A 24,560-nucleotide genomic window follows, 5' to 3' on the forward strand; every position below is an offset into this window, starting at 1 on the left:
GCAAGTTGCGTTCACTCACCTGAAGGTGACATGCTTCATCACTTGGCTATACTCCTCACCAGGCCGGCGCTACAGTGCCTGGCAGGCACCACAAGGGGGCACTTAGTTGCAGATCTTTTATTAAGTACGCCGGATGAGCATAGTAGGACAGAGGATGTTGTGTCATAAGATGTGAGATTGGTGAAGTCTGAATATAAGATCAACTATCGACCAGTTGCCACAATATAGTTAATGTGATCTTCCTGGTCCATGTTGAGATTAAAAACAGTGGCAGAGAAATTGAATAACTAATGGCCCCTATCACTGTGTGAAAGTATCGATCACCAATGGACCTGCTGGTAAGCTGGGGTCTATACTTCAGGTCAACCTTTTTTTATGCCGTGTGTAGTCATGGAACAATCTGTTGGCATTTCATCAGGACCAAATATGGGAAAATGGGTAAATGTGACCTAATCTTATCCACAGCGTGAGGAGCTCTGTAACTCAAAGCCCTGCACTGTGCATAGGTGATAAGGTGCCTATTAACATCTTACTACCACAGGTGAGCACTCTCTAACAGAGTGCACTAAATACGGTAACCCTCCTAAAATTCAGGACAAACTGACTTATCCAATAGCGAGGACGCCGCATCAGAGGGCCACTGGTTTGAAAAGCACATGCTTTCTAGGGCGTTCAGTTAGAGATAATGTCTGTGGGACTGAACCTCCAGAACAGTATACTGTGAGTTGATTTATATGAAGAATGTGTATACTGGACTGTCGTTTTCCTCAGCATCTCTTGTGCTATGTAAAATAAAACACAACACACTGGGAGGCCAACAAATCTCTCATACATTTAATGCAAAAATAGCAAAAGGCCAAGCAAACTAACAAGTCACAATTGTCTTTGCAATGGACGAGAGCATCCACCCTAAAGCAAGTTGGAGTATATGATGCTAATGCTACACACTGTATTTTTATACACTTTTCTCCTATTACAAGTCAATGAAACATGAACACGTGATAGAAACATTTACCGAAACAACACTAATGAGTAGGAGGCAGGATGTTCTCTCGAGAGAAATGTGAGGAGTCCGTGAGGTGCAGATAAAAGATACACAGACAAGCTGCAGAATTCACTGTATCTGGAAATAACACTTGTTTGTCAATATTCAATTTATTACAAGATGCAGGAAAGTGTGAAGATGGAAATGACTAAATAATATGCTTCTGGGCCCTAATAGAATCATGTAACTTTGGAGGCATATTAAGGCGAACAGACTATTGTAATTTGGTAATGTAATATATCAATGCACGTTGTGGCATTCATGTGTAACCAATTATCGGTATTAAAGAAACCAGTATATCCAGTTATGCTTTCTCAATTCCTTCTTCCTAGAGGCCACCACTGCTGCCATCTAGCTATATTCAGCAGTGCCTCCTGTGACCTGGAATCCTGCATTTAATCAATACCAAAGGTCCTCAATGCTTCTAGCCAACTCCGGTCACTGGTGCCACTCGCACCCCCACCACCCTTGGGCCTGTTATTCTTTTAGCCGGCTCCAGTCAGTAGTGGCCCCTTGGACCTGTATGTAAGCCTACTAGCCAGCGCCTGTTAGTACTGCCCCCTGGGACCTGTTATCATTCTAGCCAACTTGAGTCATTAGTAGCACCTTGGGACATGTGATCATACTAACCAGCTTCAGTCAGTATAGGCTCCCTGAGACCTATTATCCTGCTAAATAACTCCAGTCAGTAGTGACCCCTGTACCCTAAATCCTGCAAATATTCAAAACCAGAGGTCAACTCTACTGCCAACCAGTTCGAATCAATATTGACATGCATTGTTACCCTGCTTGTAATGAATACCAGAGGCTAGCGTTGTTGCTAGCCAGCTCCAGTCACCAGTGCCCGTCACATATTATCCTCAATAGGATCAATGCCCAAGGCCTGTGCAGCTGCTAAACTGCCCTAGTCAGTAGTGACCTCCCAGACCTGTTATTCTGCATATAATCAGCAAGGCTTCTGCCCTAATAACACTCACCCCACATCCTTATGGTATATTAGCAATGTAATTTATTTACATCATACTGTAGGTACCGCACTATATCACACGATCCCAAAAACAAAGAAAATCAAAACTTGCCTAACCATTCAGCACTCCACCGTGTCAAAAATGACCAAATCACACCAAGCACTATAGCCTGCCACATCACATGGCACACTCAGCCACAACATGACAAGATACCACGGCTGGGATTTGGTGCCATTAGTCCTCTGTTCGAGGCTTGTGTGCTGTAGATGCACATGCTTTGCATACTCCTGCCATCTTGTGTTGGGTCCGGATGTTTGCAGGTTGTTTTTCTTTGAAGAAGTCTTTCCAATCACGAGGTAAGGTGACTCCACCTTTCGGTGATAGTGCGCATGGGCATCGACTCCATTGTTAGATTGTTTTTTACCCCAAACGGGTTCGGATGTGTATTGCTGCACTCCAAAACCGCTCTTTGGGTTCCCCGCAGTCCACTCTACCCTCAACGGTATTGTTTCGGTACCCGTTTCCCTGTTCTCCGCGTTTCAAATAGATCGACAAACTCTACATTTTCGATAGAAAACCTCGTGGGCAACCGTCGGGCCTTGCTGCGTAGGGCCAGCCATGTTATGTTAATATGTGGTTTATATAGCGCGCGGCTACTCAGGCAGAGTGTCCCGGCGCTGTGCAGATCTGTAGAGAGACGTAGAACAGAAAACAGGCGCACTAGAGGCTGAAGAGCCAGGTCTTTAGGCCTTTCCTGAAGGACAGGAGGTTGTCAGTTTTCCTCAGCGAGAGGGGGAGCTTGTTCCAAAGCCATCTGCAAATGGAACGGACTCCATTCCATTTCTGTCCTGGGTGCCACGCCAAGTACCCTCGCACCGACCTACATCAAGTTTGTAACTTGTGCCTCTCTCCGGAGCACAAGAAGGAAGACTGTGATGCTTGTAAGTCGTTTCGGTCCAAGAGGAGTCTACCCGATCATCAGGCTCGATGACGAGAGAGGCAGCGCCAAAGCATTCAACACACTCTGGATATCTTCTGGGAAGAATCTGACCAACACGAGATAGACGCGTCCGCCGTAGAAGAAGAGGTCCATCTCTATGCCAGAGCGCAATCGTTGGGGCATGCTGGGGCAGCCATGTGATTGCAATTCTACCTCATGCCAGTTCCATAGGCAACTGACCAAATGCATAGGTTATCTAGCGCCCTTCTGGTATCTAAAGAGGCCTAATAAACAGCATTTGGGTGTCAGCTCAATACTTAGTTGTGTGGCATGAACCATTTCTTCGACAGCTAGTTGCCAGAAGGAGTGTATTTCATCGCAGGACCATGGTTAATGTAAGAAATTAGACCCCACAGTGTTGCAGCGCAGGCATATATCTGGGCAAGACCTTCGATGAAGGTCTTGTGGCGTTAAGTAGGTTCTTTGCAGAAAATTATAATGTATCAGTCAGAAATGGGCATTAGTAGAAACCATGCATATTAGTTCACAGGCCCGCTGCCAGTCTTGATCTTCCATCGGAAGGTCAAAGTCTAAATTCCAGGCCTCTCCGGCCCCTTGTGTAGTGCCTACTGTATCTGATCGCATTGTTCTGTAAAGATGCATAATTAGGTGTCTACACGCTCCATACGTTAGCAGTATCTCAAGGGTTCAGTATGCGGCGGAGCTGTCGGATAGCATGGACAGGTGTGCTTAGTTGTGGCTGCCAAGCCTGCATGTTGTAAAAATTGCCCCTGGCTTAGACCAAACTCTTTGCGGGCATGTTTAAAGGGGATAAGTGTAATCTGGGTACAATTCACCCTATTGCTTGTAGCCCACTTCCTCCATGCCTGGAAGGACATACTGAGTGCTATCTGCCTGATTGGTTTTAATATCCAGATTGGGAGCTCCCTGTGGAATGGTGCGCGCTTAAGTACTCTCACTACAAACCAATGCCATACTCTGGCCGTCTGTCGCACAATATATGGAGTATCTCTTGGTGTTCCCGATTCCTCCATTAACAGCTCTGGAAGACAACCAGCTTCCACCATTCCCGCCAAGAGCTGCATTTTTCAACTAGGGACTGTGTTGAGCCATCGAGCTGCGTGTTGTAATTGAACGGCATAATATTAGGGGTCCAAATGTGGGACCTCCAATCCCCTGCTGCATAAGTCCTGGTCAGTGTGGCCAAAGCCACTCTATGTGTAATGGCCTTGTTGAAGGATTTAACAAGACCATGAGGGGCATGATCGGTGGACTCCATGAACAATTCCAAAGAAGATGGGATGTCTTACTTCCCTGCCTGCTTTTTGCCTATTGGGAAGGGCCACAGAAGGGAGTGGGGTCCTCCTTATTTTAGCTTCTGTTTGGGTTTCCTGTCGGGACCACTGTGCCTTCTGAAGGAGGGATTGGAAAAACCTCTTGTTGAACCTTAACAGATATAGTGGACTAAGTGCTTGGCTTTTGCTCCAGAATGTATGAGTACGTGGAGGACAGCCTAGAGCTCCAGAAGCTCTGGTAATGCCAAAAGGCTGCTATGGTTGAGTTCCAGCCAGGGCAGATGGTGTGGGTTTTGGGTCATGTGGCTCCTAGGGCTCTGCAAGGTAAGTGGAGTAGACCCTACCCTATCCTAGAAAGAAAAGGGGCGGTCACCTACCTGGTAGACCCTGACTCTGACATAAGAGGGCCGTCCATGTCAACCGCCTTACACCCTACTATGACATGGCAGATGGGACCATGCTCATGGTTACAGATGAGGATCAGGAAGCAAAGAGTGAACCTGTCCCTGACCTGTCCAACAATCCAAAAGATGGGTCAGTGGAAGGTGTGGTCTTGTCAGACACCCTACCTGCACATCAGGAGGCTGATTGCAGGCAAGCCCTAAATCAGTTTGCTGTGCTCTTCTTTTTGATCTCTCGCCAGACTAGCTGGTGTATCCATGATGAAGACGCTGATGAAAGACTACCTTTCGAGAATAAAACATACAGGCCGACTGAACATGTGAAAGAGAACATCAAAGCTGAAGTAAGCACGATGCTGGAATTGGGAGTTCTAAAGCATTCTGAGAGCCTCTGTACCTGCAAAACTGTCCTAATCCCCAAGCCTCGTAACCAGGATGGTAAGAAAGAAATGAGGTTTTGTGTGGACTATTGGGGTGTGAATGCTGTGACCAAAAGCGATGCATACCAAACTCCATGGGCACATTAACTTATTGACAGGTTGGGAGCAGCCAAGTATCTGAGTATGTTCGATCTCACATCAGAGTACTGGCAGACAGGTCTGACGACTCCAGGAGCAAAATAAATATCTGTATTTTCAACCCCAGATTATCAGTTCACCGTAATCCCCTTTGGTTTGAAAAATGCACCTGACACTTTTCAAAGGTTGGTGAACTAAGCCCTTGCTGGATTGGAATCCTTGAGTGCAGAATTTCTACACAGTATTGCTGTCTTTAGCTCCATAAACGTTAAAAAAAAGACACTGGGCAGTTGCCATGGGGCGCTTTAAAGAGGAGGCATCCCAACTTGAATGCACTGCGTTCGACTACCAGAAGCCAATGTAACTTTTTCATAAGAGGGGGGAAATACTGCATTCTTGACTGGCGATAGATTAATCTAGCAGCCTGGTTTGGCACTAGTTGCAGTCTTTTAGATTGATATGCCGGAATGCCAAAGTAAAGAGTTAGTGTAGTCAATGTGAGAGATGACTAAGACTAAAGCAACTTGGGTAAGAGCTTCAGTAGTGAGAAATCTGCAGTAATGGGGTATCTTTCATAGATTCACATGCTTGAATCATTCCCCGTTGTTGAAGTGGGATTCCCACGGTACATAGAATAGCAATATAGCAATAGCATAGCGAAAGCATAGCTAAAAGAGCAAGAGGAAGTATTGTAACATGGACGTTTATAGGAAAAAACTTGTCACTTTAATAACTTGTCCAAGTTACTAGATATGGTACAAACTCCAGCCAATCAGGCAACAGCACCCTCTGGAACCTTCTCCTCAGAGGCTCAGGCTCTCAGACTTTCTAGCGCACGTCGTGTGAATGGAGTCTCCCTGAGCTCTGCTCAGTACCTCTACCTTTTCCCTTCAGAAACTCTTCAGAATATCTTCACTGCTTTGTCTACTACAAAAAGGTCACTCGTCAGACACTGTGAGTCTTGTGGGAAATTCTGGCTTCATTCCGAAGCCCCCCACAAAAAGTGTCTCTACTGCCTCCACCTTGAGCATCAGGTGAGAGATTGGAAAAATCTGCAGGACTTTTCCTCAAAAGACTTTAAGAGACAGAGAGGGAGGTCAACTTCTGTGGTTACAGAAACTCAAGACTAAGGATATCAGATGTTGAGAGTGATTCCTCTCTCAGTACTGTCATCTCTAAGAAGAGGGCTTGTGAGGCGGAGATGGTATCTGCTAAGGCTAAGGTGCTCAAGAAAGACCACACCTCTACTCATGAAGGCCAGACTTCTCCCTCAAAAAGGGCTCCTGTTCCTTCTAAGGGGGTACTTATGCCCTCTACGCCTCCGAGATCTAAGTCTCAGGCATCTAAGTCTCTTCCTGAGACAAATTTGCCTAAAAAATGGGTTCCTCGTCGACGATGACTTCCGTCGCCACTGCTACAACGACGACTTCCACCTTCTCTTCTCCTCAACTAACAATGATTATGTTGTCAGCGTCCTCTCCGACGACGTTTGTCATGGTGTCGGTGAAGCCTCGCTCGTCTGCCAACTCCCTCACTTTGTCGTGGACAAAAAAGAGGTCTGTCTCCGGTCAGTCGTCGACGGATGCCTTCTCGCCGACGAGACGGTCGATGGCTCTCAAGGCTCCACCTGCTTCGTCGACGGTTGCCTCGTTGACAGTTGCCTCGTCGACAGCACAGAAGCTTTTCCTTACGGAACTTCAACCCCTCTCTTCGTCGTCGACCGCTGAGTCGGCGGCGGCATCCTTGGGTCCACCTTCAGCTTTGATGTCTCTAGTCCCTTTAAAATCTTCAGCAACACTTTTGCCGCCTTCAGGAACGGCAGATGTTTCCCTACTTCAACGTAGGAACTTTTCTTTGGATCTATTGCCGATTCAGCCATCTCCAAATCTTTCTGTGGAGCTTTTTGACTATGGGGCTAATGAGGAGGTTTCGGAAGAGGATGACCGGTTCCATGCTGCTTGTACTCCTTCTGAGCTTCTCATCAAATGACAAGATATTGATGATGACCAAGGATATGATTATTACCCTGAGCCTAATACTCAACCACCACTTGTGATCCAACTGTGCAGATGCCCATGTCTCTCATCTCTAATTTGCAACATGTGCTTGATGACTACTACCGCCGATTTCCTCCCTGGGAGTCGGCCTCATCTGTCCCACAGATGCCTCTTCCTCTGCCTTCATCAATCATCAGGCCGCCCCCTCCGGTGGCATTGATGTCTCATCTCCCGGAGGACGCACACACAACTGACGATGACAGCGAAGAAGGGGAGTGGGTGATAGATCCCTCCTTACTGAGTGGGACAATTATTAAATTCAGACTGCGTCATCATCTGACAAAACTGAAGAGCCGACCTGGCACACATCCCTGTGTGCCATTCCCATGAACACTGCTCTAGGGATGTCTTGCACATATCTCGGGCAGTGAGTTAAAATTCGCAGATTTATATATTGCGGCTCATCACCCGTGATGGTTTCTAGACGCTGTCTATGGTCACGGGGTGATAAAGTGATTTGCCCAGAATCACAGGATGTTGCGCTGAAGCAGAGACTTGAACCCGTATCCCCAGTTCCCAAGTCGGCAGGTCTGGCTGCTGCACCACATCCTCTCCCTTCTGTGAGGGCATATCTGCATGAAATGTCCCTGATGCCCCTGCAATATCCTAGACGATTCCTGGATATTGTAAGTGACCAGGGAGTCATAGTAAGTACATAGGCTGGACACTCGTCATTATGAGTTCGCAGCTTCATGATGGCTTCACTGAAATATGTGATGTTTGGCACCAAGCATCTCAACATAATAAACTTGCGCTGATTCCAGTGTAGATTTTATTAAAAATTGCACACAGAGGGCCCCTTAGAGGGGTCCCCTGAAACCTACCAATCCTTAGTGTGGTCATTGACTGGCCCGAGCTAGCCTGCTACCACCAGAGTGTGTTCTGACCTCAGGGGAGAGTGCCTGCGCACTCTGAGGCTGAGAACAATGCCTTTCCGGGGTGGAGGTGTTCACGTCTCCCTCTGCACAGGAAGAGCCATCCGTGGTGGGGAGCTTCAAAGGTCTTGCCTCCTTTGTAATGCGACCCCAGCCTCTCCTGTTCGAAGGAGCTGGCCTCCGTCGCGTCCACACCCCCTTTTTGGCGGCAGGACAGGTGGGAAACCTTTGATAGAATAGGAGATGTGCCCCCCTCTGCCAACTCCACCCCTCGGGTGCTGGAGGCTAGGCCAAGTACACCTTTCAGTGCCCACCATCTTGAAGATGGTGGGACTTGTTCAGTTATGGCTAGGACTGTGTCCCCCTCTCACAGAAGGTGGGCATGTTAGAGGACCTAGACACCCAGGCAAAGGGCCCATTGGACACTACCTGTCACTTTCTTGTGTCACCCTTAAATCAAGTTTTTAGGTGGCATCCCCAGTCCCTGAACTTCAGTTCCTGACCACCTAGTTCGCCCAAGCCGCTGTTACCTACCTGTAAGCAGCCTCTGCCCGATTGCCCCAGTCCCTCTTAATTAGTATTGGGTTTCCAACCTTGAGCTTGCACCTGCACCCGGGCGCCCACGTGCCGCTGGTGGTGCACTGTTGGTTCCGAAGTGAACCTTGTCCAATACTGACCTTCACTTCTGAAGAATGGTCTTGTAAGTAGATGTTGGCTATACGTTTGTTGAATGTTTTCTTCACCCCATAGGTTAACATTGCAAAGTCTGAAAATTGCACTAATTGTCCACTTTTTATATTGATCAGAATTTCTATTGCAAAACTTTTTTACTCAAGATGAAATTCTGTGGTTCCGCAAAATAAATATAACCAAGTGTCATTTTATAAATTGGTCTCAGATTTATTCATTGATTGTGTGTCATTTATTGCCACTGTGTACAACAAATGCTTAAAACTACCCTCGTATACGTCTAACTGCTTCCCCACACTACCACAAAAGAGCATTAGTATTATCTACTTTAGCCTCTGTAAAATCTCTGGGGATCCACTGGACTCTCTGCACACTATACCTCTTTTTGGTATAGTATAGTGAGAGCCGACTCCCCACGCTCAAGTACTCACACACACTCAGACATAGACAGACAGACACACACACACACACACGCACACACCCACACACACACACACACACACACACACTCTCTCTCTGTCTCTCTCTCTCTCACACACATTCTCACACATACCCACCCTACCTCACATCAGAAACATATATTTAACTTCTAAATGACACCTTCAACTAGGACCATTAGTAAACAGGTTCATGCAGAATTCAAAAGATCCTACTTGTAAGGATATCTGTGCAGTCATCCCCATGACAGGAAAGAAGAAATGCAAATGAATGATTAAAATGCTTTAGGAGGCTAAGCCTTCTTAAATTAAGAAATGAATGAAAGATAAGCCATGAATAGAGAGAAACAGAAAAAGAAATAAGAGAGAAAAAAAGTCAAATAAAGATAATGAAAACAAGGGACATAGAAAATACGAAAGAAAGAAATGAGGCTCTCACATATTATATTCAGTGGTGCTTGTAATACGGCGGCCAGGATATCCGTCACGTTTGTGTCTGAGTAACCCGGCCAGCAAACTCTAAATCAGGCTCTTGACACTTTGCAATGTTGCTGCTGTTAACTGTGCACCATTACTTCCTCAGAAGTCACAGGCAAGAGACACTTGGTCGCCTGTAACATAATTTTTATAATTACAAGGGTGTGATAACATACATAACACCGCATAAACAACAAGTGCAGATTAAACCGCAGGGTTCAAATAAACCCACACACACACACAGACCGTAAGATTAAACCTGTGCTAAACACACAAGTGTTAGACCTGGCACCTTGGCGTGGGTCTCCCTTCCACTTTTTGCTGATGTGCCTCAGATGTTTTGCTGGTGTTCGCTGCTCAGGGCACTGCGCCACCGCCAATCCGTGCCGCAGTGCAAGTGCTCCCAATGTAAAGTGTACCTGTAATTGATTTCCATGATTGGCTCATTGGATTTACTGTCAGTCCCCAGTAAAGTGCACCAGGAGTGCCAGGGCTTGTAAATACCAATACTGCTAGTGGGCCTGCAGCGCTGGTTGCGCCACCCACAGAAGCATCCTGTTAAAATGTGTCTAGGGTCTGCCATTGCAGAACCTGCGTGCAGTCTGGTACTGTCATGCTGGCTGGGCAAATGCACACACTTGCCAGACTCTAAACCTTCCCTTTGCTTCATATTAGTCACCCCTATGGTAGGCCCAAGGGCAGGGTGCATTGTAAGTGTAAGGTAGGACAAGCCCTGATGTGTGTGGCATGTCCTAATAGTCAGTTACAGCCAATTTAGTTTTTCACTATTGTAAGGCTACCTGTTCTCTTAGGCCAAGATGGGCTGCTGGAATTATTACACTCTATAATCCCAGCAGGCTCAGGGAACATGGTAGAAGGTCAAGTTTAGTATGCCTGAACTCAGAATAATAAAATACTTTTTTTAGTAAAGTTTATTTTAATATCCTGTGTTTGCAAATGCTACTTTTAGAAAGCTAGCATTTGCTTGCCTAACCTTTTCAGCCCGCCTCTGCTAGGATGTGTATCTGCTGTCTGGGTTGTGTGAGTGACAGAGCTGGGGGATAACAGGTGGTGAATGCAAGGATTACACCTAGGTGGGGGGTGGGAGTCCCCCTTGGACTCTGAATAGGGCTGTGCTCTGCCACCACAATGCTGGCTCCACCTCCTGGGGAGCGACTGATGACTCAGCCTGACACCTGGCCCAGGAAAAGGGAAGCCTGTCAACAGAGTACTCCTGGCTGCCCCTGTCCCCACAATGCCGGCTACACCTCCTGTGGAGCGTCTGATGTGCCTTCCCTGCTCCCTGAAAAGAGAGACCCAAGTTTACCCAGCACAGTGCTCAGAGACTGAAAAGGAGCTATGCAAAGGCCCCCCTGGCCTGCCAGGACAAAAGAATTGCTGTATAAAAGAAGGAGCCCTGCTCCCAAAAAACTAGATCCTGTTTCCCACAACGAACCTCTGCCCAACTAGAAGGAAGAAGAAGAAGCTGAAGGACTGATCTGCTGTCTGCCTTGCTGAGGAATGAGAGGAAAAGACCTAGGAAGGACTTTGCTGATTTGTGCTTGAAACTCTCTCCAAGGGCTTGACTGAGCTTGCCCCCTGAACTGAACTCCAGGACCAGTGGGTTCTTTGTGCCTTGGCTCATCTGCAAACAGAGCCGAGTGTTTCCTCCCACCGGAGGCAAGACTGCGTCCCTCTCGCCCCCTCCTAGAGCCGTGACACTCGGGAGCGGCCCGCCCTTCTGCCCGTTGAGAGCCTCGCTCTGCCCAGAGCCGCTCTCTGCCCCTCGGGTCATGCCGCCTGCTCCTCTGCCACTGTGCTCGTCATTGGAGTGCTTGGAGTGCTTTCTTCCCCCCTCCCGCCGGAATCCGGGTCTCCCGAGCGCACCGTAAAGCCTGGATGGCCGCCCGTGCGTTTCTTCGCACCCGGCCGCCCCGCTGTGCCCTCTGACCTGTGGAGAGGCCACGCCGCACATCAAGGGAATCCGCCCCCAGTACGGACCGTCCAGGGGGGCCCCGTGCCGCGCCCCGCCTTCTGGAACCCGCCCGCTGTGTTTACAGACCCCATGGTACGTCCCGTGCTTAGAAGCGCACCAACGCGTCTGCCTGCTTGGTAGGCTGAGGAAGAGTGAACGTCGCGCCCAAGCACGAACCAGCACACAACGGGCTCGCGGCCCGCAACGTTTTTTTTCCCCGTATCTACAACTGTGTGCTTCTGATGAATCTCGGTGACACGAAGCGCTGAGGATTTTAGTAAAAGCTGTGCGCTCCGTGTGATCCTTGGAACTCGTGTGCATCGTATCTCCAAGACTGTGCGGCCCGTAAGGCTTTCAAGAGCCGTACGCTTCCTTTCCTTGAAGCTGTGCGCCGCGTACGACGGCTCACGCGGGTAGTGTGAATATCGGAAGGGGTTTTGTGTTGGCAACCGTTCGAAGCGCCCTGAAGTGCTACAACACGCACAACTTGTTCGAAGTACACCAAAGTTGTAGAAAGAGTACCTGTAGAGCCTAAGACCATTGCCAAGTGAGCGAAACCTGTTCGAACAATCTCCAAAGAACTCTTGCATATTTAAAGTATTGTGACCCACCTGCTCAACGTTATTGGGTCTGGTAAATAAGTCTGCTGAAATGTGATATAAGGTCTTGTGATATCTGCCTGCATATATATATATATATATATATATATATATATATATATATATATATATTTTTTTTTTTTTACATAAAGAACATATTTTCATAGAAATACCGCCTTGTGTCCATTTGTGGGGGGAATCAGTGTGTTTTACTGTGAAAGGTCATAAATGCTTAACTGTAGCGCCCCGAAGTTTAGCCTTGTCTGCTCGCGCCACACTACCTAAAAGGGTGAACAGGGGTCATTCTGAGGAGTAGTTCCCTTGACCTGACTAGAGTGCTGATTTCTGCCTGGCTTTGGTGCCAACCTCAGCCAGCCAGGAATTCCATTTCTAACAACAAGCCTCAATAACAGGTAGATAATACAAAGACTGATGGACATAATGAAGCAGACCTAGAGATACATGCATAGCACAGACAAGATAAAGGTCTTGATTTAGAGTTTGGTGAGCAGGGTACTCCTTCACAAGCGTGGTGGAGTATCCTGTCCAACAAACGGATGGTCTGCGTGTAAATACATCGGACGACCATTCCTTTTTAAATCAAGCAGTCTGATGTTTTTTTCTCTTATTCAGGACCACCAGGGAATACCTGGCAGTCGTGATGAGAATTTGTTTTTAAATGAATCCCACTTCCTGGGAGTAAATTAATCAGGGAGAAAGTTCCAGGGGTGTGAGGGTCATTAGTTATTGCTTTTTAAAAACAAACTCCAGCTTTGGAAGCTTGTTCTTGAAAATAACAAAAGTTGGTGAATGGCCGCCTGAAATATCCCCAAGGGATCCAGAGAATTGTAGATCAACTTCCTATAGATGGTTGAGATTGTTTTTTCGGTCAGGGGATTAGTTAGCAGCTGGTCCTCCAGTGGGGATGCATCAGGCAACTTCCCCCCTTCCCAGATGTGACCTTGCAGAGCGTGACCCACCTGCAAATGTCAGAACCGTTTTTAGTCACCTAATTCATACTTTTGTTGTAGGATCGTGAAGGGCACAAGCTCTTGTCCCCTCCACACATCTCCCGGCTACTCTAAGCTAATCAAATCCCATTTTGTGAAGCCCTGCAATCCTCCCACTGCACTTAAGAGATCACCACCATACAGTGGAATAATTTCAGTCAGCTTACCTTCTCAGCCTAAACACTTGGTAGCCTCTCTCCCCACCCTTACCACTGTTTAGGTATGAGTAGGTAGGGCGCACTCATACTTTCTTTGATACAGCACCAAGGTGGGGTAACCTCTCTTGCCCATGGTCAATCTATCTACCCGGTAAGCAGGATCCTCACGGTCCACAAAAACCCAGTTGTTGACAGCCATCAGTTGCGTGGCCCAGTAATATTGAGAAGGCTCCGGACCGCCGGTCCACCTTAATAAATTCCCCTCTGCACCTTACTCAGCGCGAAGTGCCACCATCCCACAACAGGAGCCAAAGTTCTCGGTCTACCCTTTGAAAGAAAATGTTTGGTGGGATCTTAACGGACGTTTTTTTCACAATGTACAGGAGACCCTTGAGGGTCATCACTTTAAATAGGACCACCCGGCCCAGTAAGGAAAGCGAGAGCGCCCGCAAGTGTGGGGCATCCCAGCAAAGCTGGTCTAATTTCGGAAGTATGTTTCTGCCTGTGGCTCTCTTGTAATAAACACGCCCAAATATTTAAAGCCATGTAGTGTCATCATGAACTGTGCACCTAAAGTGCAGCCGCAGGGTCCCTGCCACCAGCAGGAATGTTAAGGACTTCTTCCAGTTGATCTTATATCCTGAATAATCTCTAAATATGTGAAAAATGTGTAGGATTCGTTCACCGAGAAGGCTGATTACGTGTCCTACAGCAAAACATCAGCGTAGAGGGAGATTCTCTCATCCCACTCCTGATCAACTGGAATACCTCATATGAGAGGTCCTGGCGAACCCACGCACGCGTGAAGAGCATAGGAGACAAGGAACATCCCTGTCGGACGGCAAAGACTCGGGAGACTGTTTTATTGGCGCGCATGCGCGCTAGAGGGGCCACATACAAGAGCTTGACAGCAGCGCCACTGGTTCAGCAAAGGAATCCCCTGTTGCATGTGGTATGCCTTCAAGGTGTCGGAGATATAAGCGCGTTCCCTGGTGTGGCATAAATCCCGATTGATCAGGATGAACCACTGTTGCAATTACTGTTTGCAGGCAGATCGCCAGGGCCTACGCAAGGACCTTAGTCTCAAAATTAAGCAGGGAGAGAGGTCTATAAGACCCACACTCAGTTGCTGGTTCATCTTTTTTTGGTATGACCACCACCTCAGCCATTCTTTGGTCCTCTGGGAGACACCCTTATTTTCAGGCAGTCTGAAACCTCCTCTGGAGGCACTCCCTGATTTTATCCTTCATGCTTTTATATAATTCTATGGGGAGCTCATTAGGCCCCGTCGCGTGCCCTGTTTGCAAGGTTCCTATTGTCTTATTTATTTAGTCTACTGTCAGGTCTTGGTCTAGTGTGTCTCGGTCCTCATTCGTTAGCATTGGCAGGGTCAGGTCTTTCAGGAAGTCTCTCCCAGTATTTCCGTCCCCTTGTTGTCCGTGTCCTCAAGGATCACTGGCTTGAATTCATCCTATAGCACGCAAGCTGATTCAACAGGCCACCCGTTCTCCTTAAAATAGAAGTCTGCTCCATCTCTCATACGAGCTTTGAACGTCTTGTCTTTTAAATAACACGGATCAACCCTTTGGGGTAGCATGAAGTCCACAACCGGACCAACGAGTTGCACCTCAACCACCGAATGTGAAGGATTCAAAATAAATACTAATGGACCATACTCACCAATAGCCCATATACCAATATCATTAATAAGAATTCAGTCGGCAATGGAGAAAGTTCAATCGTTTATTCCACAGATACAAGCCCTGACAGGGCAGCCTCGGTCTACACGACCCACAGAGGTGCGCAGAGGAGACTGACTACATGCATAAGATACAAAGCATATATACGTTTCATACATCCCACAATGCCACCTTACAAGGAAAGATACAACTTGTCAGTGAGCCAAGAGGAATACCCATATAAGGCACAATTGATTACTAGCAGTCTAGGCCTAAGCTATTGGGGGCAGGTCAGTGAGGTGCCTCCCGGTCTATGTGTAGCCCGGGGAGTACAGGAACGGGCTCTGCTAGAATGTGCGCATCCCACAAGAAAGGCAGGTGTGACCTTGGGTTTCCTTGAGCTACAAGCTAACAAATGAAGTAGGCAGCTTGTCCGGCCATCGTGGTTTCATGCAGAAAGTGTAATCACGTGGCTTCAAGGAAATGGTGGCTACAGAAGGAGAAACGAAACTTAATGGCTCCGCTCATATCAATAGGTCTAGAAGGAGCAAAGTGAATCGTATTTAGCTAAAATATCTCATGTACAATATACGGTTAACATGTGGTTTACAGGGTTATATGGCATGTAGAGGCCAACAAAGTGTATTTATCGCATTTACATCCCATCAAATGGTCTGAGATTCAACCTGCTATGTGCGTAGCGGCTCTAAAATCATCTTTATGGACAGTCTGGGTGAAAAGATAGTGCAGGCATGCCAGACTACCATGTGCTGCAGACAGGTGTGTCCGGTTCTGATCCCCTCTTCCCCTCTAGGGACATTTAGGAGTATCATGAATATAGTATAGTGTCAGTTCTGTAACTCCAGTCACCCCAATGCGTGTATGCTGTCGTTAGTGTCTTACCCTTTCACAGGATGAGTCAGTCTTGTCTGGGTCTCTTTCCTGTTTCCCGACATTTGAATGGCACGCCCGAACACTCGAGAGAGCAGTGACCCACCAGCAGGCTTTTGTGGAGCGCTTTTGTCCTGGATATAGTGCTGCATTCAGTAGGGCACGCACTCTGTCTTTTCTTTGCAGTTGCCTGAAGATTAGCAGTCCCAAGGTAGCAGTCACACCTGGCCTGTCGGTAAGTGCAGCGTCTCTGGAGGCCCGACCGTCAGCAATTGAACCCACTCTCTGGCCGGCTGGACCACAGGCGTAAGCTCAGACAGGATGTTCGACACTGGAGTAGTTGTAGTCCCTCATGGGCCTCTGACACAGAGTAGTCAGAAATTCAGCAGCTAAAAGCCCAATACAGGCTCTCCAGGAAGCCAGTAGATTCAGACTCTGTTGTGTTAGGAATTTGGCAAATGCGACCTTGAACGGGCCGGTTGGCAGCACACAATCGTCCTACTGGGCCTCAACAATCATGTTGTCGTAGAGTTTTATTTTCTGCCTTGAACTGTTGGGAGAGTCTTGGCATCCCTCAGACTAGCTGGTCCTGCTGGATGGCTTTCCGGCTCGCCCTACAGATAACGAGGAGGTGTTGCACCTTGCTTCTTCCAGGACAGCCTTGTCCTCCTGCTGGATAGTCAAACTCCCTTCCCTTTCTTACCAGACAGGCAGGCTTCTAGGCAGACCTCTAGGCTCTTCAGGACAGGTACACAGATTCTCCATTAAGTAATTCAGCCTGCAGGTGATGTCCCCTCAACTTAGATAGACTGTCAGGCTGACACCATCCCTGGTGTCACAGCAGGCACCTGAGTACTTTGTAGAGCACTTTATTACTTGGTAACAGAGGACTTTGAACTGGAGTATAAAAGAGGGATAGATGGTCCCACTTGTATACACAACTGGCAGGCAGGAGATGCAGTTTACTCTGTCGCACTCTCACATTGCATTTATGCTACGCACCCCAACACCCTTAACACCCAGGCATAGAAATGGAGCATTACATGGGTGTGTCAGTAGGAAGCCACTCGACTGACCATGATGCAAATATCTAATCAGGCTATTGATCCTTACAACAGGGTGCATTGCCATCACCGCTCTAGCTGTTAAACCCATGACAGTCCTCTGCCTTAAATGAGGGCACACTTGGTGTGACCCTCCAGGTCACAGGACCGGTCCAAGATCTCTCATAGTCCCTTGTTAGAAGTTGCACAGTACTGGGGTGGCAGAAAAATCTCATGTAATTGTTTTGTGGTAGATTTACCCCAGTAACGTGCAGTTACAGTTTTGACGCCATGTACTGGGGAGTTGCCACGAGGAACAGATTCTTCTGCCTGTCAAACCACATGCCATTCACTATTTCATAGTGTTTTTCTGCTTTTATTTACCACTTGTTTTAAGCAGATGGTAGATATATGCATGTGGTTGGTTGGGGGCAGATGGATGAAGCAGGGGAGGGAAGAGGAAAGCATTTTCTAACAGAGGGAAGAAGTGTGTGTTTCCCCCAGTTAGTAAAATAAACAGCATACGTTTTGGCTGCTTCTGCTGTACCCAGAGTCTTGTGCGTCTTTTCAGTCTAATTTTTCTGTCTGGAAATAAATTGTGTCCTGTTTTTCTGCACCCGGTAAATCCAGGTGCAGAAAAGCCTAACAACTGATAATCAGGTGGAATAAAATGAACACATGAAAGTACGCCTTAATTTCATTGCCCTTGATTCATACTCTGGACCATAGTTGAGGGATAGGTCTAGGCATAGTCCTCGCAACACACAATAGATTTGCGTGCGGCAGAGGCCAGAACTCAAAAGTCAGGATACCAGAGACAAGTAGGTGGTAACTCAGGGCAGAGGAAAACGCCTGTTGTCCGTGGAGGGGAAATTCCCGTCCCAGAAATCTACATTAAAAATTAATTAATAGTATTCTTTTTTAAATATCTGTTTGGTGCCAGTCCATAGGGCTTTAATTTCTGCTTTTGGGATTCTATGTTACAAGTCGAAAGGGTACATGTATCCTTTCTGAGCTTAATAAAATGTTGGAAATTCTACAAATCCTCACTCCTACATCCAAGTACTCTCAGGCTACCATTTTACACTCTTCTCTGTCTGAAGAACAGCTCAACATTTTCAAAATTCTGCAATTCTGCATTGATATGGCTTGTAAATAATTTTTGGGGGAAATTTACATGTATTAACTGTATTTAATTTTAATACTATAGGTGATTGAAATTACAGACGAAGAAAGCAAGATTTAGCACCAGCCAACTAAACTGAAGGACATCCAGCATTCTAAGTTTAAACAATTTCCAAAATCTAGGTGTGGCGAGGAAGTGGGAGCTGAGGGAAGTACTATGCCTGTAAGTGAAGTCTCTAATTTTGCATTTCATTAACCCGGAGCAAAGCCATATCTGTGCACACAGCATCAGAAATAAACCCAGAAAGACCAATCACAGCATCCTCCTCTGAAATATTATCAGAAAGACAAAAATGCCTCAGCATGACAGAATAACGTTCATCTAAAGCATCATGTAATTCCAGAGAGGAAGGACACACTGCATAAAAGAAAGATATAACTAAAGGTTTCTTCTGCAAACCATCAAAGAAAAGACACTGAAAGAAGACTCCGAAGTTGACACGCTAACAACCAAAAGATTAGAAAATCACCTTTGTTCAACAACCGTTTTTAACCAGTTACGCAAGTTTGAGACTATCTGCCTCGGGATAGAACACCTCGACCCTCTCTGCTCACTCTTGCGAAAACCTTAAAAATTCACCACTTTATTGTGTTCATGACCATCTCAGATTGTTTCCTTTTTAATGTGTACTGTAATTCTATGTAAATCGCCACATTATCTGCTGTGCATGAGTGATATGTAAAAACTGATTAAATGAGCACCGTTGCGCTATAGCTAATGTAAATAAATCCTTGTCTTCAGAACTACAATCCTTAACCTTACACCAAACATACAAAGGGTAAAAGGAACTGATGTTCTGCGACTGGTGACCCACAACAGTACTGTGCATGTTCTAATATTCTCAGTTACTGCCATTACGCCAGTGCAAAAAGGTACTTCTCAGTTTAATCCTTAAATATCAGACTAACACCTTATCACTGCATTGCTAAGAACCTATACAAATAGATTTGAGAAAAACTTCAGTCACAAAATAACCCAAAGACTGTTATCTGCTAGGAACATTTCAACAGGTTTTAAAGGGCTGCATCCAGACATATTTTGCTCAATTCATGTGTTAAGAAGATTACACACAATATCTTTTAGAGATAAATGCTGAACATTATCTAAACAAGCCCGACTCTAAAATCCGGTTCACCCTTACCGTGGCATATAAGCAAGAGAAAACAAAATTTAACTCTAGGAATACACCTTATAAAAACACGCGCTGTGAGAACAAATTCAGTGTTCAAACCCGCCTCAATCAAAGCAAAATAACCCAAGTTGCGGAAACAAGTTACCTGTGCCAAAAAAGATACCGCCATAAATCTCATCTCACTGAATTTGAGAGAATGCACACTGGGAAAAACCTCTCTCAGTGCTCTGAATGCCAAAAAAGTTTCAGCTGTAAATATTATCTCACTGAGCATATGAGAATCCACACTGGGCACAGCCCTTATCAATGCTCTGAATGCCAGAAATGTTTCATAAACAAACTCAGTCTCACTCAGCATATTAGAACCCACACTGGGGAAAAACCTTATCAGTGCTCTGAATGCCACAAATGTTTCAGTGTAAAAGGCAATCTCACTCAGCATATAACAACCCACACTGGGGAAAAACCTTATCAGTGCTCTGAATGCCACAAATGTTTCAGTGTAAAAAGCAATCTCACTAAGCATACAAGAACCCACACTGGGGAAAAACCTTATCAGTGCTCTGAATGCCAGAGATGTTTCAGTGACAAAGGAAGTCTTTCTAAACATACAAGGACCCACACTGAGGAAAAACCTTATCCATGCTCTGAATGCCAGAAATGTTTCAGAAACAAACTCTGTCTTACTCTTCATATAAGAACCCACACTGGGGAAAAACCTTATCAGTGCTCTGAATGCCAGAAATGTTTCAGTGAAAAAAGCAGTCTCACTAAACATACAAGAACCCACACTGGGGAAAAACCTTATCAGTGCTCTGAATGCCAGAGATGTTTCAGTGACAAAGGAAGTCTTTCTCGACATACAATAACCCACACTGTGGGAAAACCTTATCCATGCTCTGAATGTCACAAATGTTTCAGAGACAAAATCAGTCTTACTCATCATATAAGAACCCACACTGGGGAAAAACCTTATCAGTGCTCTGAATGCCAGAAATCTTTCATTCAAAAAATCAATCTCACTCAGCATATAAGAACCCACACTGGGGAAAAACCTTATCAGTGTTCCGAATGCCTAAAATGTTTCAGCCGTAAATCTCATCTCACTGAACATGTGGGAATCCACACTGGTGAATAAAATTATCAGTGCTCTAAAGGTCATAAAAGATTCAGAGGTAGTGATGGTTACAAGCACCATAAGAAAACACACCATCAAAAATAATTCAGTGCTCCAAGTGTCAGAAAAGCATCAATTTTAAACTCAATCTCACTCTACATGAGCAGACGCACACAGGGAAAAAACATTACCAATGCTGTGAATGCCAGAAATTCCTATTTGATAGGCACAGCCTCACTAACCATAAGCGACTCCATACTGATGAAAAACCTTATGAGTGCTTTGAATGCCAGAAAAGCTGCAGAGAAAAACGCTATCTCACCATGAGAAACTCCACACTGGAGAAAATCCTTATGTCATAAAAGGTTGAATCTGAAAGACCGTGTTATGCTTCATGAGAGATCCCACTCTGGGGAAAAACCTTATGAGTGCTCGAAATGCAAGCAAAGTTTTGGTTACAAACTGCTTCTCACTATTCATGAGCGAACTCACACGGGAGAAAAAAGCCTTATGTGTGTTCTGAATGTCAGATAAGGTTTAGTCTTGAATACAATGTCACTTCATATGAGAGAATTCACTTGACTAAAGCCTTATACAGGAGGGGAAAGCCAGAAACGTTATACTCGGAAAGAAAATCTCACTAAACATGAGAAATGCATCCACATGAGGTGAAAATTAAGGTGTATCTTGAGTTGCAGAAAAGCTTCTAACAACCTGACTTTACATGAGAGCGCACATATTGTAGTTGCAATAGGATTAATCAAGAAACTCTTGCAGGATAACTTAGGCTGCCCGCTTGCAACCACCAAAGAAATTTCAGGCCTTGAACATTTTTTATTGCAACAAAATCCACAATTTGAGTATCTGAAAGTTAAAAAACTCTCAAGGTCTTTACTTGACACAGAGAGGTGTTAGTACTTGCAAACTTCAACTAATTACACAATATTAATGTCTTAAATGTTCTCCACCCAAAAGGTTTCTACTCACCCTTGTTTCTTAACATATGACTGAAATCTAGATGTTCATGATAAGATTAGGCCTAGGTGGTTTTCCTCAATGAAGAACTCCGCAAAGTGTAAAAAAAACTCCACTGCTCTACACGGAGTTCTGCGAGCAGCAGAGTGTGTTAGGGTCATGCCGTTCATGGTGTAAAATTAATCATGAATGGCACCATGTGCAGCGCAAGAGGATGCAGCTGCTTCTACTCGAGTGGCAGCTTTGTCAATGCGAAGGAAGGTTTCTCAACGCGAGTGGTTGTGTCCTGCCGTGACTACTCGCATTGAGAAATCCGACGACTAATCTCGCCAGGAAGATGCTTTTGCTCACCAACTAGACCTTGGCAATCACAAGCAAGGAAAAATCTCATCAGGAGGTGGATTTTCCTTACTCCAGTACATGACGTTGAAGAGCGCGAGCGTGGAAAAAAACCTCGCTACGCTTCACGGTACGGTATATTTAGGAACTCCGCAAGCTCCGCGGAGTATGGAAATCTCTGCGAGCGGAGTTCACCACCCGGAATTAGATACAATACAACAGCAGGAAAACATAACAAACCAGTTACTTGCCGTCGGTAATGCTCTTTCTGGTGGATACTCCTTTACCTGCAGATTCCTCACCTTATGAATATTTCCCACACGCCAGACTGAATCCTCAAACTTTAAAGCAGTCCTGCTGCACGCAGGAGGTATCATGCAGCTCAGTGTTGACGTCATTGTGCTCCAGAAGTGACAAGCGTAGACGCATGGAAGCACTTCCCATGCGCACTGTGAGCAACTACAGAGGTCTATGAGTTCATTATCTCACAGGTCTGTATCACATATGCAGGCCCTGGGCAAATATTAATTCACCATTTTTATCATGATTAGAATTCAGGTTGTCCCTTGGAAGGCTCCTGTATGTTTTGTTTTTCTCTTTTCTTTTCCTGACGTCCTTATGTCTCAGTGGTTTAGTATTTGTTGTTAAAGCTTCCCATCATTAATGTGATGTAACTTTAATCCTGTATTGCTTGCAAAAAAAGTGTGCAAAAATGACAATAAAAATATATTTAAAAAAAAACATAGAATTCAGATGAGGCCTTTTCATTTCCAAAAATTCTAATTTTATTCTCAGCAGCAAGTGTATATATAAATTGTTGAGTGACGACTGCGCAGTGCTCAAGATGAAAGTGATATGATAATAAAACAGTCCGATCCACATTTTGCACACAGAAACAGGGCTGTAAATACTTTTGTACAATACAAGTTAAGCAAAGGCATTTCTTGGAAGACATAATTTATATGAAATAGTCCCTGTATAGTTAATATTTCGACCGTTCCAGTTAATTACATGGTCTCAACAGGTCGGTAGATCGCCGCTTCTCCAATATGCTTCTCAACTATATTCAATACAACACAGTAAGGATTCTTCTGTATTTCGGGGCAGCGTACCAGGGAGGAAGTCAAATTCAACTAAGCAGTTCCAGCGCCCGTTCGTCAGACTAAACAACTGCTGCCAGTGAATCCTCGGCTCGCTGTCAAACAAGTTCAAGTGTGACTCTTCCTGATGAGACCACCGTCATTGACTGTCTTGTCTGTGAGAAGCTGCACCAGGCCTCCTCTGATGGTGGGCCGGAAGACCTTCACCGCCAAGTGAAATGCTTGCAACTCCAACAGCTTGATGTGGAGTTGGGTCTCTGCCGGTGACAAGGGTTTCCTAGTCTCTGTCTCCCATATGGCCTTCCCATCTCAGAAGTAATACATCCGTTGCCACTGTTAAGTCTGGGTGGAATAGGGAGAGAGGTCTGCGACTGGCATAATCTAATTCACTGGAGAAAATGTTGGATACTGCCTACAATAGGGTGAGTCAGTGTCTGGAATGACACAAAGAGGTTTTGCAGCTGCACCAGTTGTAGAGGCAGGTCACTCAGTGGCAAAATGTCCTGGACATTGCCTTTGTATGCCATGGCTTTGAAAGAACTGGGAGACCTGTTGGGTTTGCAGCAGGGTCTGGCAGTATTAAAAACCCTACAGTAACCAAAAGGGAACGAGATTTGTGATGAAATTGTGTGTCGGAGGCAGGCAGACCCATGGAATCTGTCTGGGGCCTAGTCCACTTTCTTGCTTAAAAGGTGAGAGCCATCAAATAGCTTGTCCATTAACGGTGCTTGGGTATCTTTAGAGAAGCATATAGACCTAATCTTGGCAATGCACCGTAGTTAAACACTCATGCCAGTCGCCTGACCCAAGCAAAAGGCTATGTCCAAGTTACAACATAGTACAAACACGTCTATTCTGAATAACTTGTGTTCGCTGGCAGAGTTTGGGCCTCTGTATCCCACAGGGCATGATTATATTTGGGAGCATTGCCATTTAGACCCTCCAGGATTTAGCGATGTGCAACAAAAAATGTGCAGTTTTGTAACAAGCCTGCATTTTTCGTAAAAATGCCAGTGAATGCTACCTCGTCCTTGCATTGATCCAGCCCTCACCAATGGACCAGTTAAAGGAGGGGTTTGAGTAGCAGGCAAGGGATGTGTTCTTTGTTTATTTATTCCTCACCGGTCTGCCTGCTGTTTTGCTTTCATCTGGAGGGTTTCGGACTCCACCACCAGACAGTAGGACCTTCCTGGCTGCAGCATGGACTCTTCTCCAGCCAGAGGAGAGAACAGACTGTACGTTGGAGAACGGGGCACCAAAAAGAATATCAGGTATGTTATACTGGCATGCTGCAGGAGTGTGCACCTGTCTCCTCCACTCCTACAGCTTGCCCGTTCTTCCTTATCCTCGCCCAGGGCTGTGGGTGCCCGAGGCAAGGAAATGGAAGGGGGCATGGGCAAACCAGCATGATGGCCCCTGAGAGGGGGCAGTATATTAATGCAGGGGTCCAGCTCCCATGGGGGATGTGGTGGGACCAGGGACAAGGCAAGATTTTAATGCAGGGGCACACCAAGCCCCATGGGCCAATATTTATCTAAAGGGGCCCACGGAACGCGCCAGGGCCCGTCTACTGCTTTAAAAAAACACTGGTTGAGCCCTGTGGCCTTTCTTTGGTGGCTCCCACTCACACCT

At 46.0% G+C, this 24,560-nt stretch overlaps 1 protein-coding gene across 2 annotated transcripts in view; it reads left to right on the forward strand.

Annotated features, from left to right (window-relative positions):
* Positions 1–22,569, forward strand: part of LOC144806028 (uncharacterized) — a 248,056-nt gene extending 225,487 nt beyond the window's left edge. For both annotated transcript variants that reach the window (XM_078672479.1, XM_078672478.1), the window contains one exon: positions 18,290–22,569. In XM_078672479.1, coding sequence (XP_078528605.1) covers positions 19,594–20,535 — 942 coding nt within the window. In that variant the 5' untranslated portion in view covers positions 18,290–19,593 and the 3' untranslated portion in view covers positions 20,536–22,569. The remainder of the gene's footprint in view (positions 1–18,289) is intronic.
* Positions 22,570–24,560: the final 1,991 nt, after the last annotated feature.

Source organism: Lissotriton helveticus, assembly GCF_964261635.1.
Source record: "Lissotriton helveticus chromosome 1_1 unlocalized genomic scaffold, aLisHel1.1 SUPER_1_unloc_4, whole genome shotgun sequence".
NCBI lineage: Eukaryota > Metazoa > Chordata > Amphibia > Caudata > Salamandridae > Lissotriton > Lissotriton helveticus.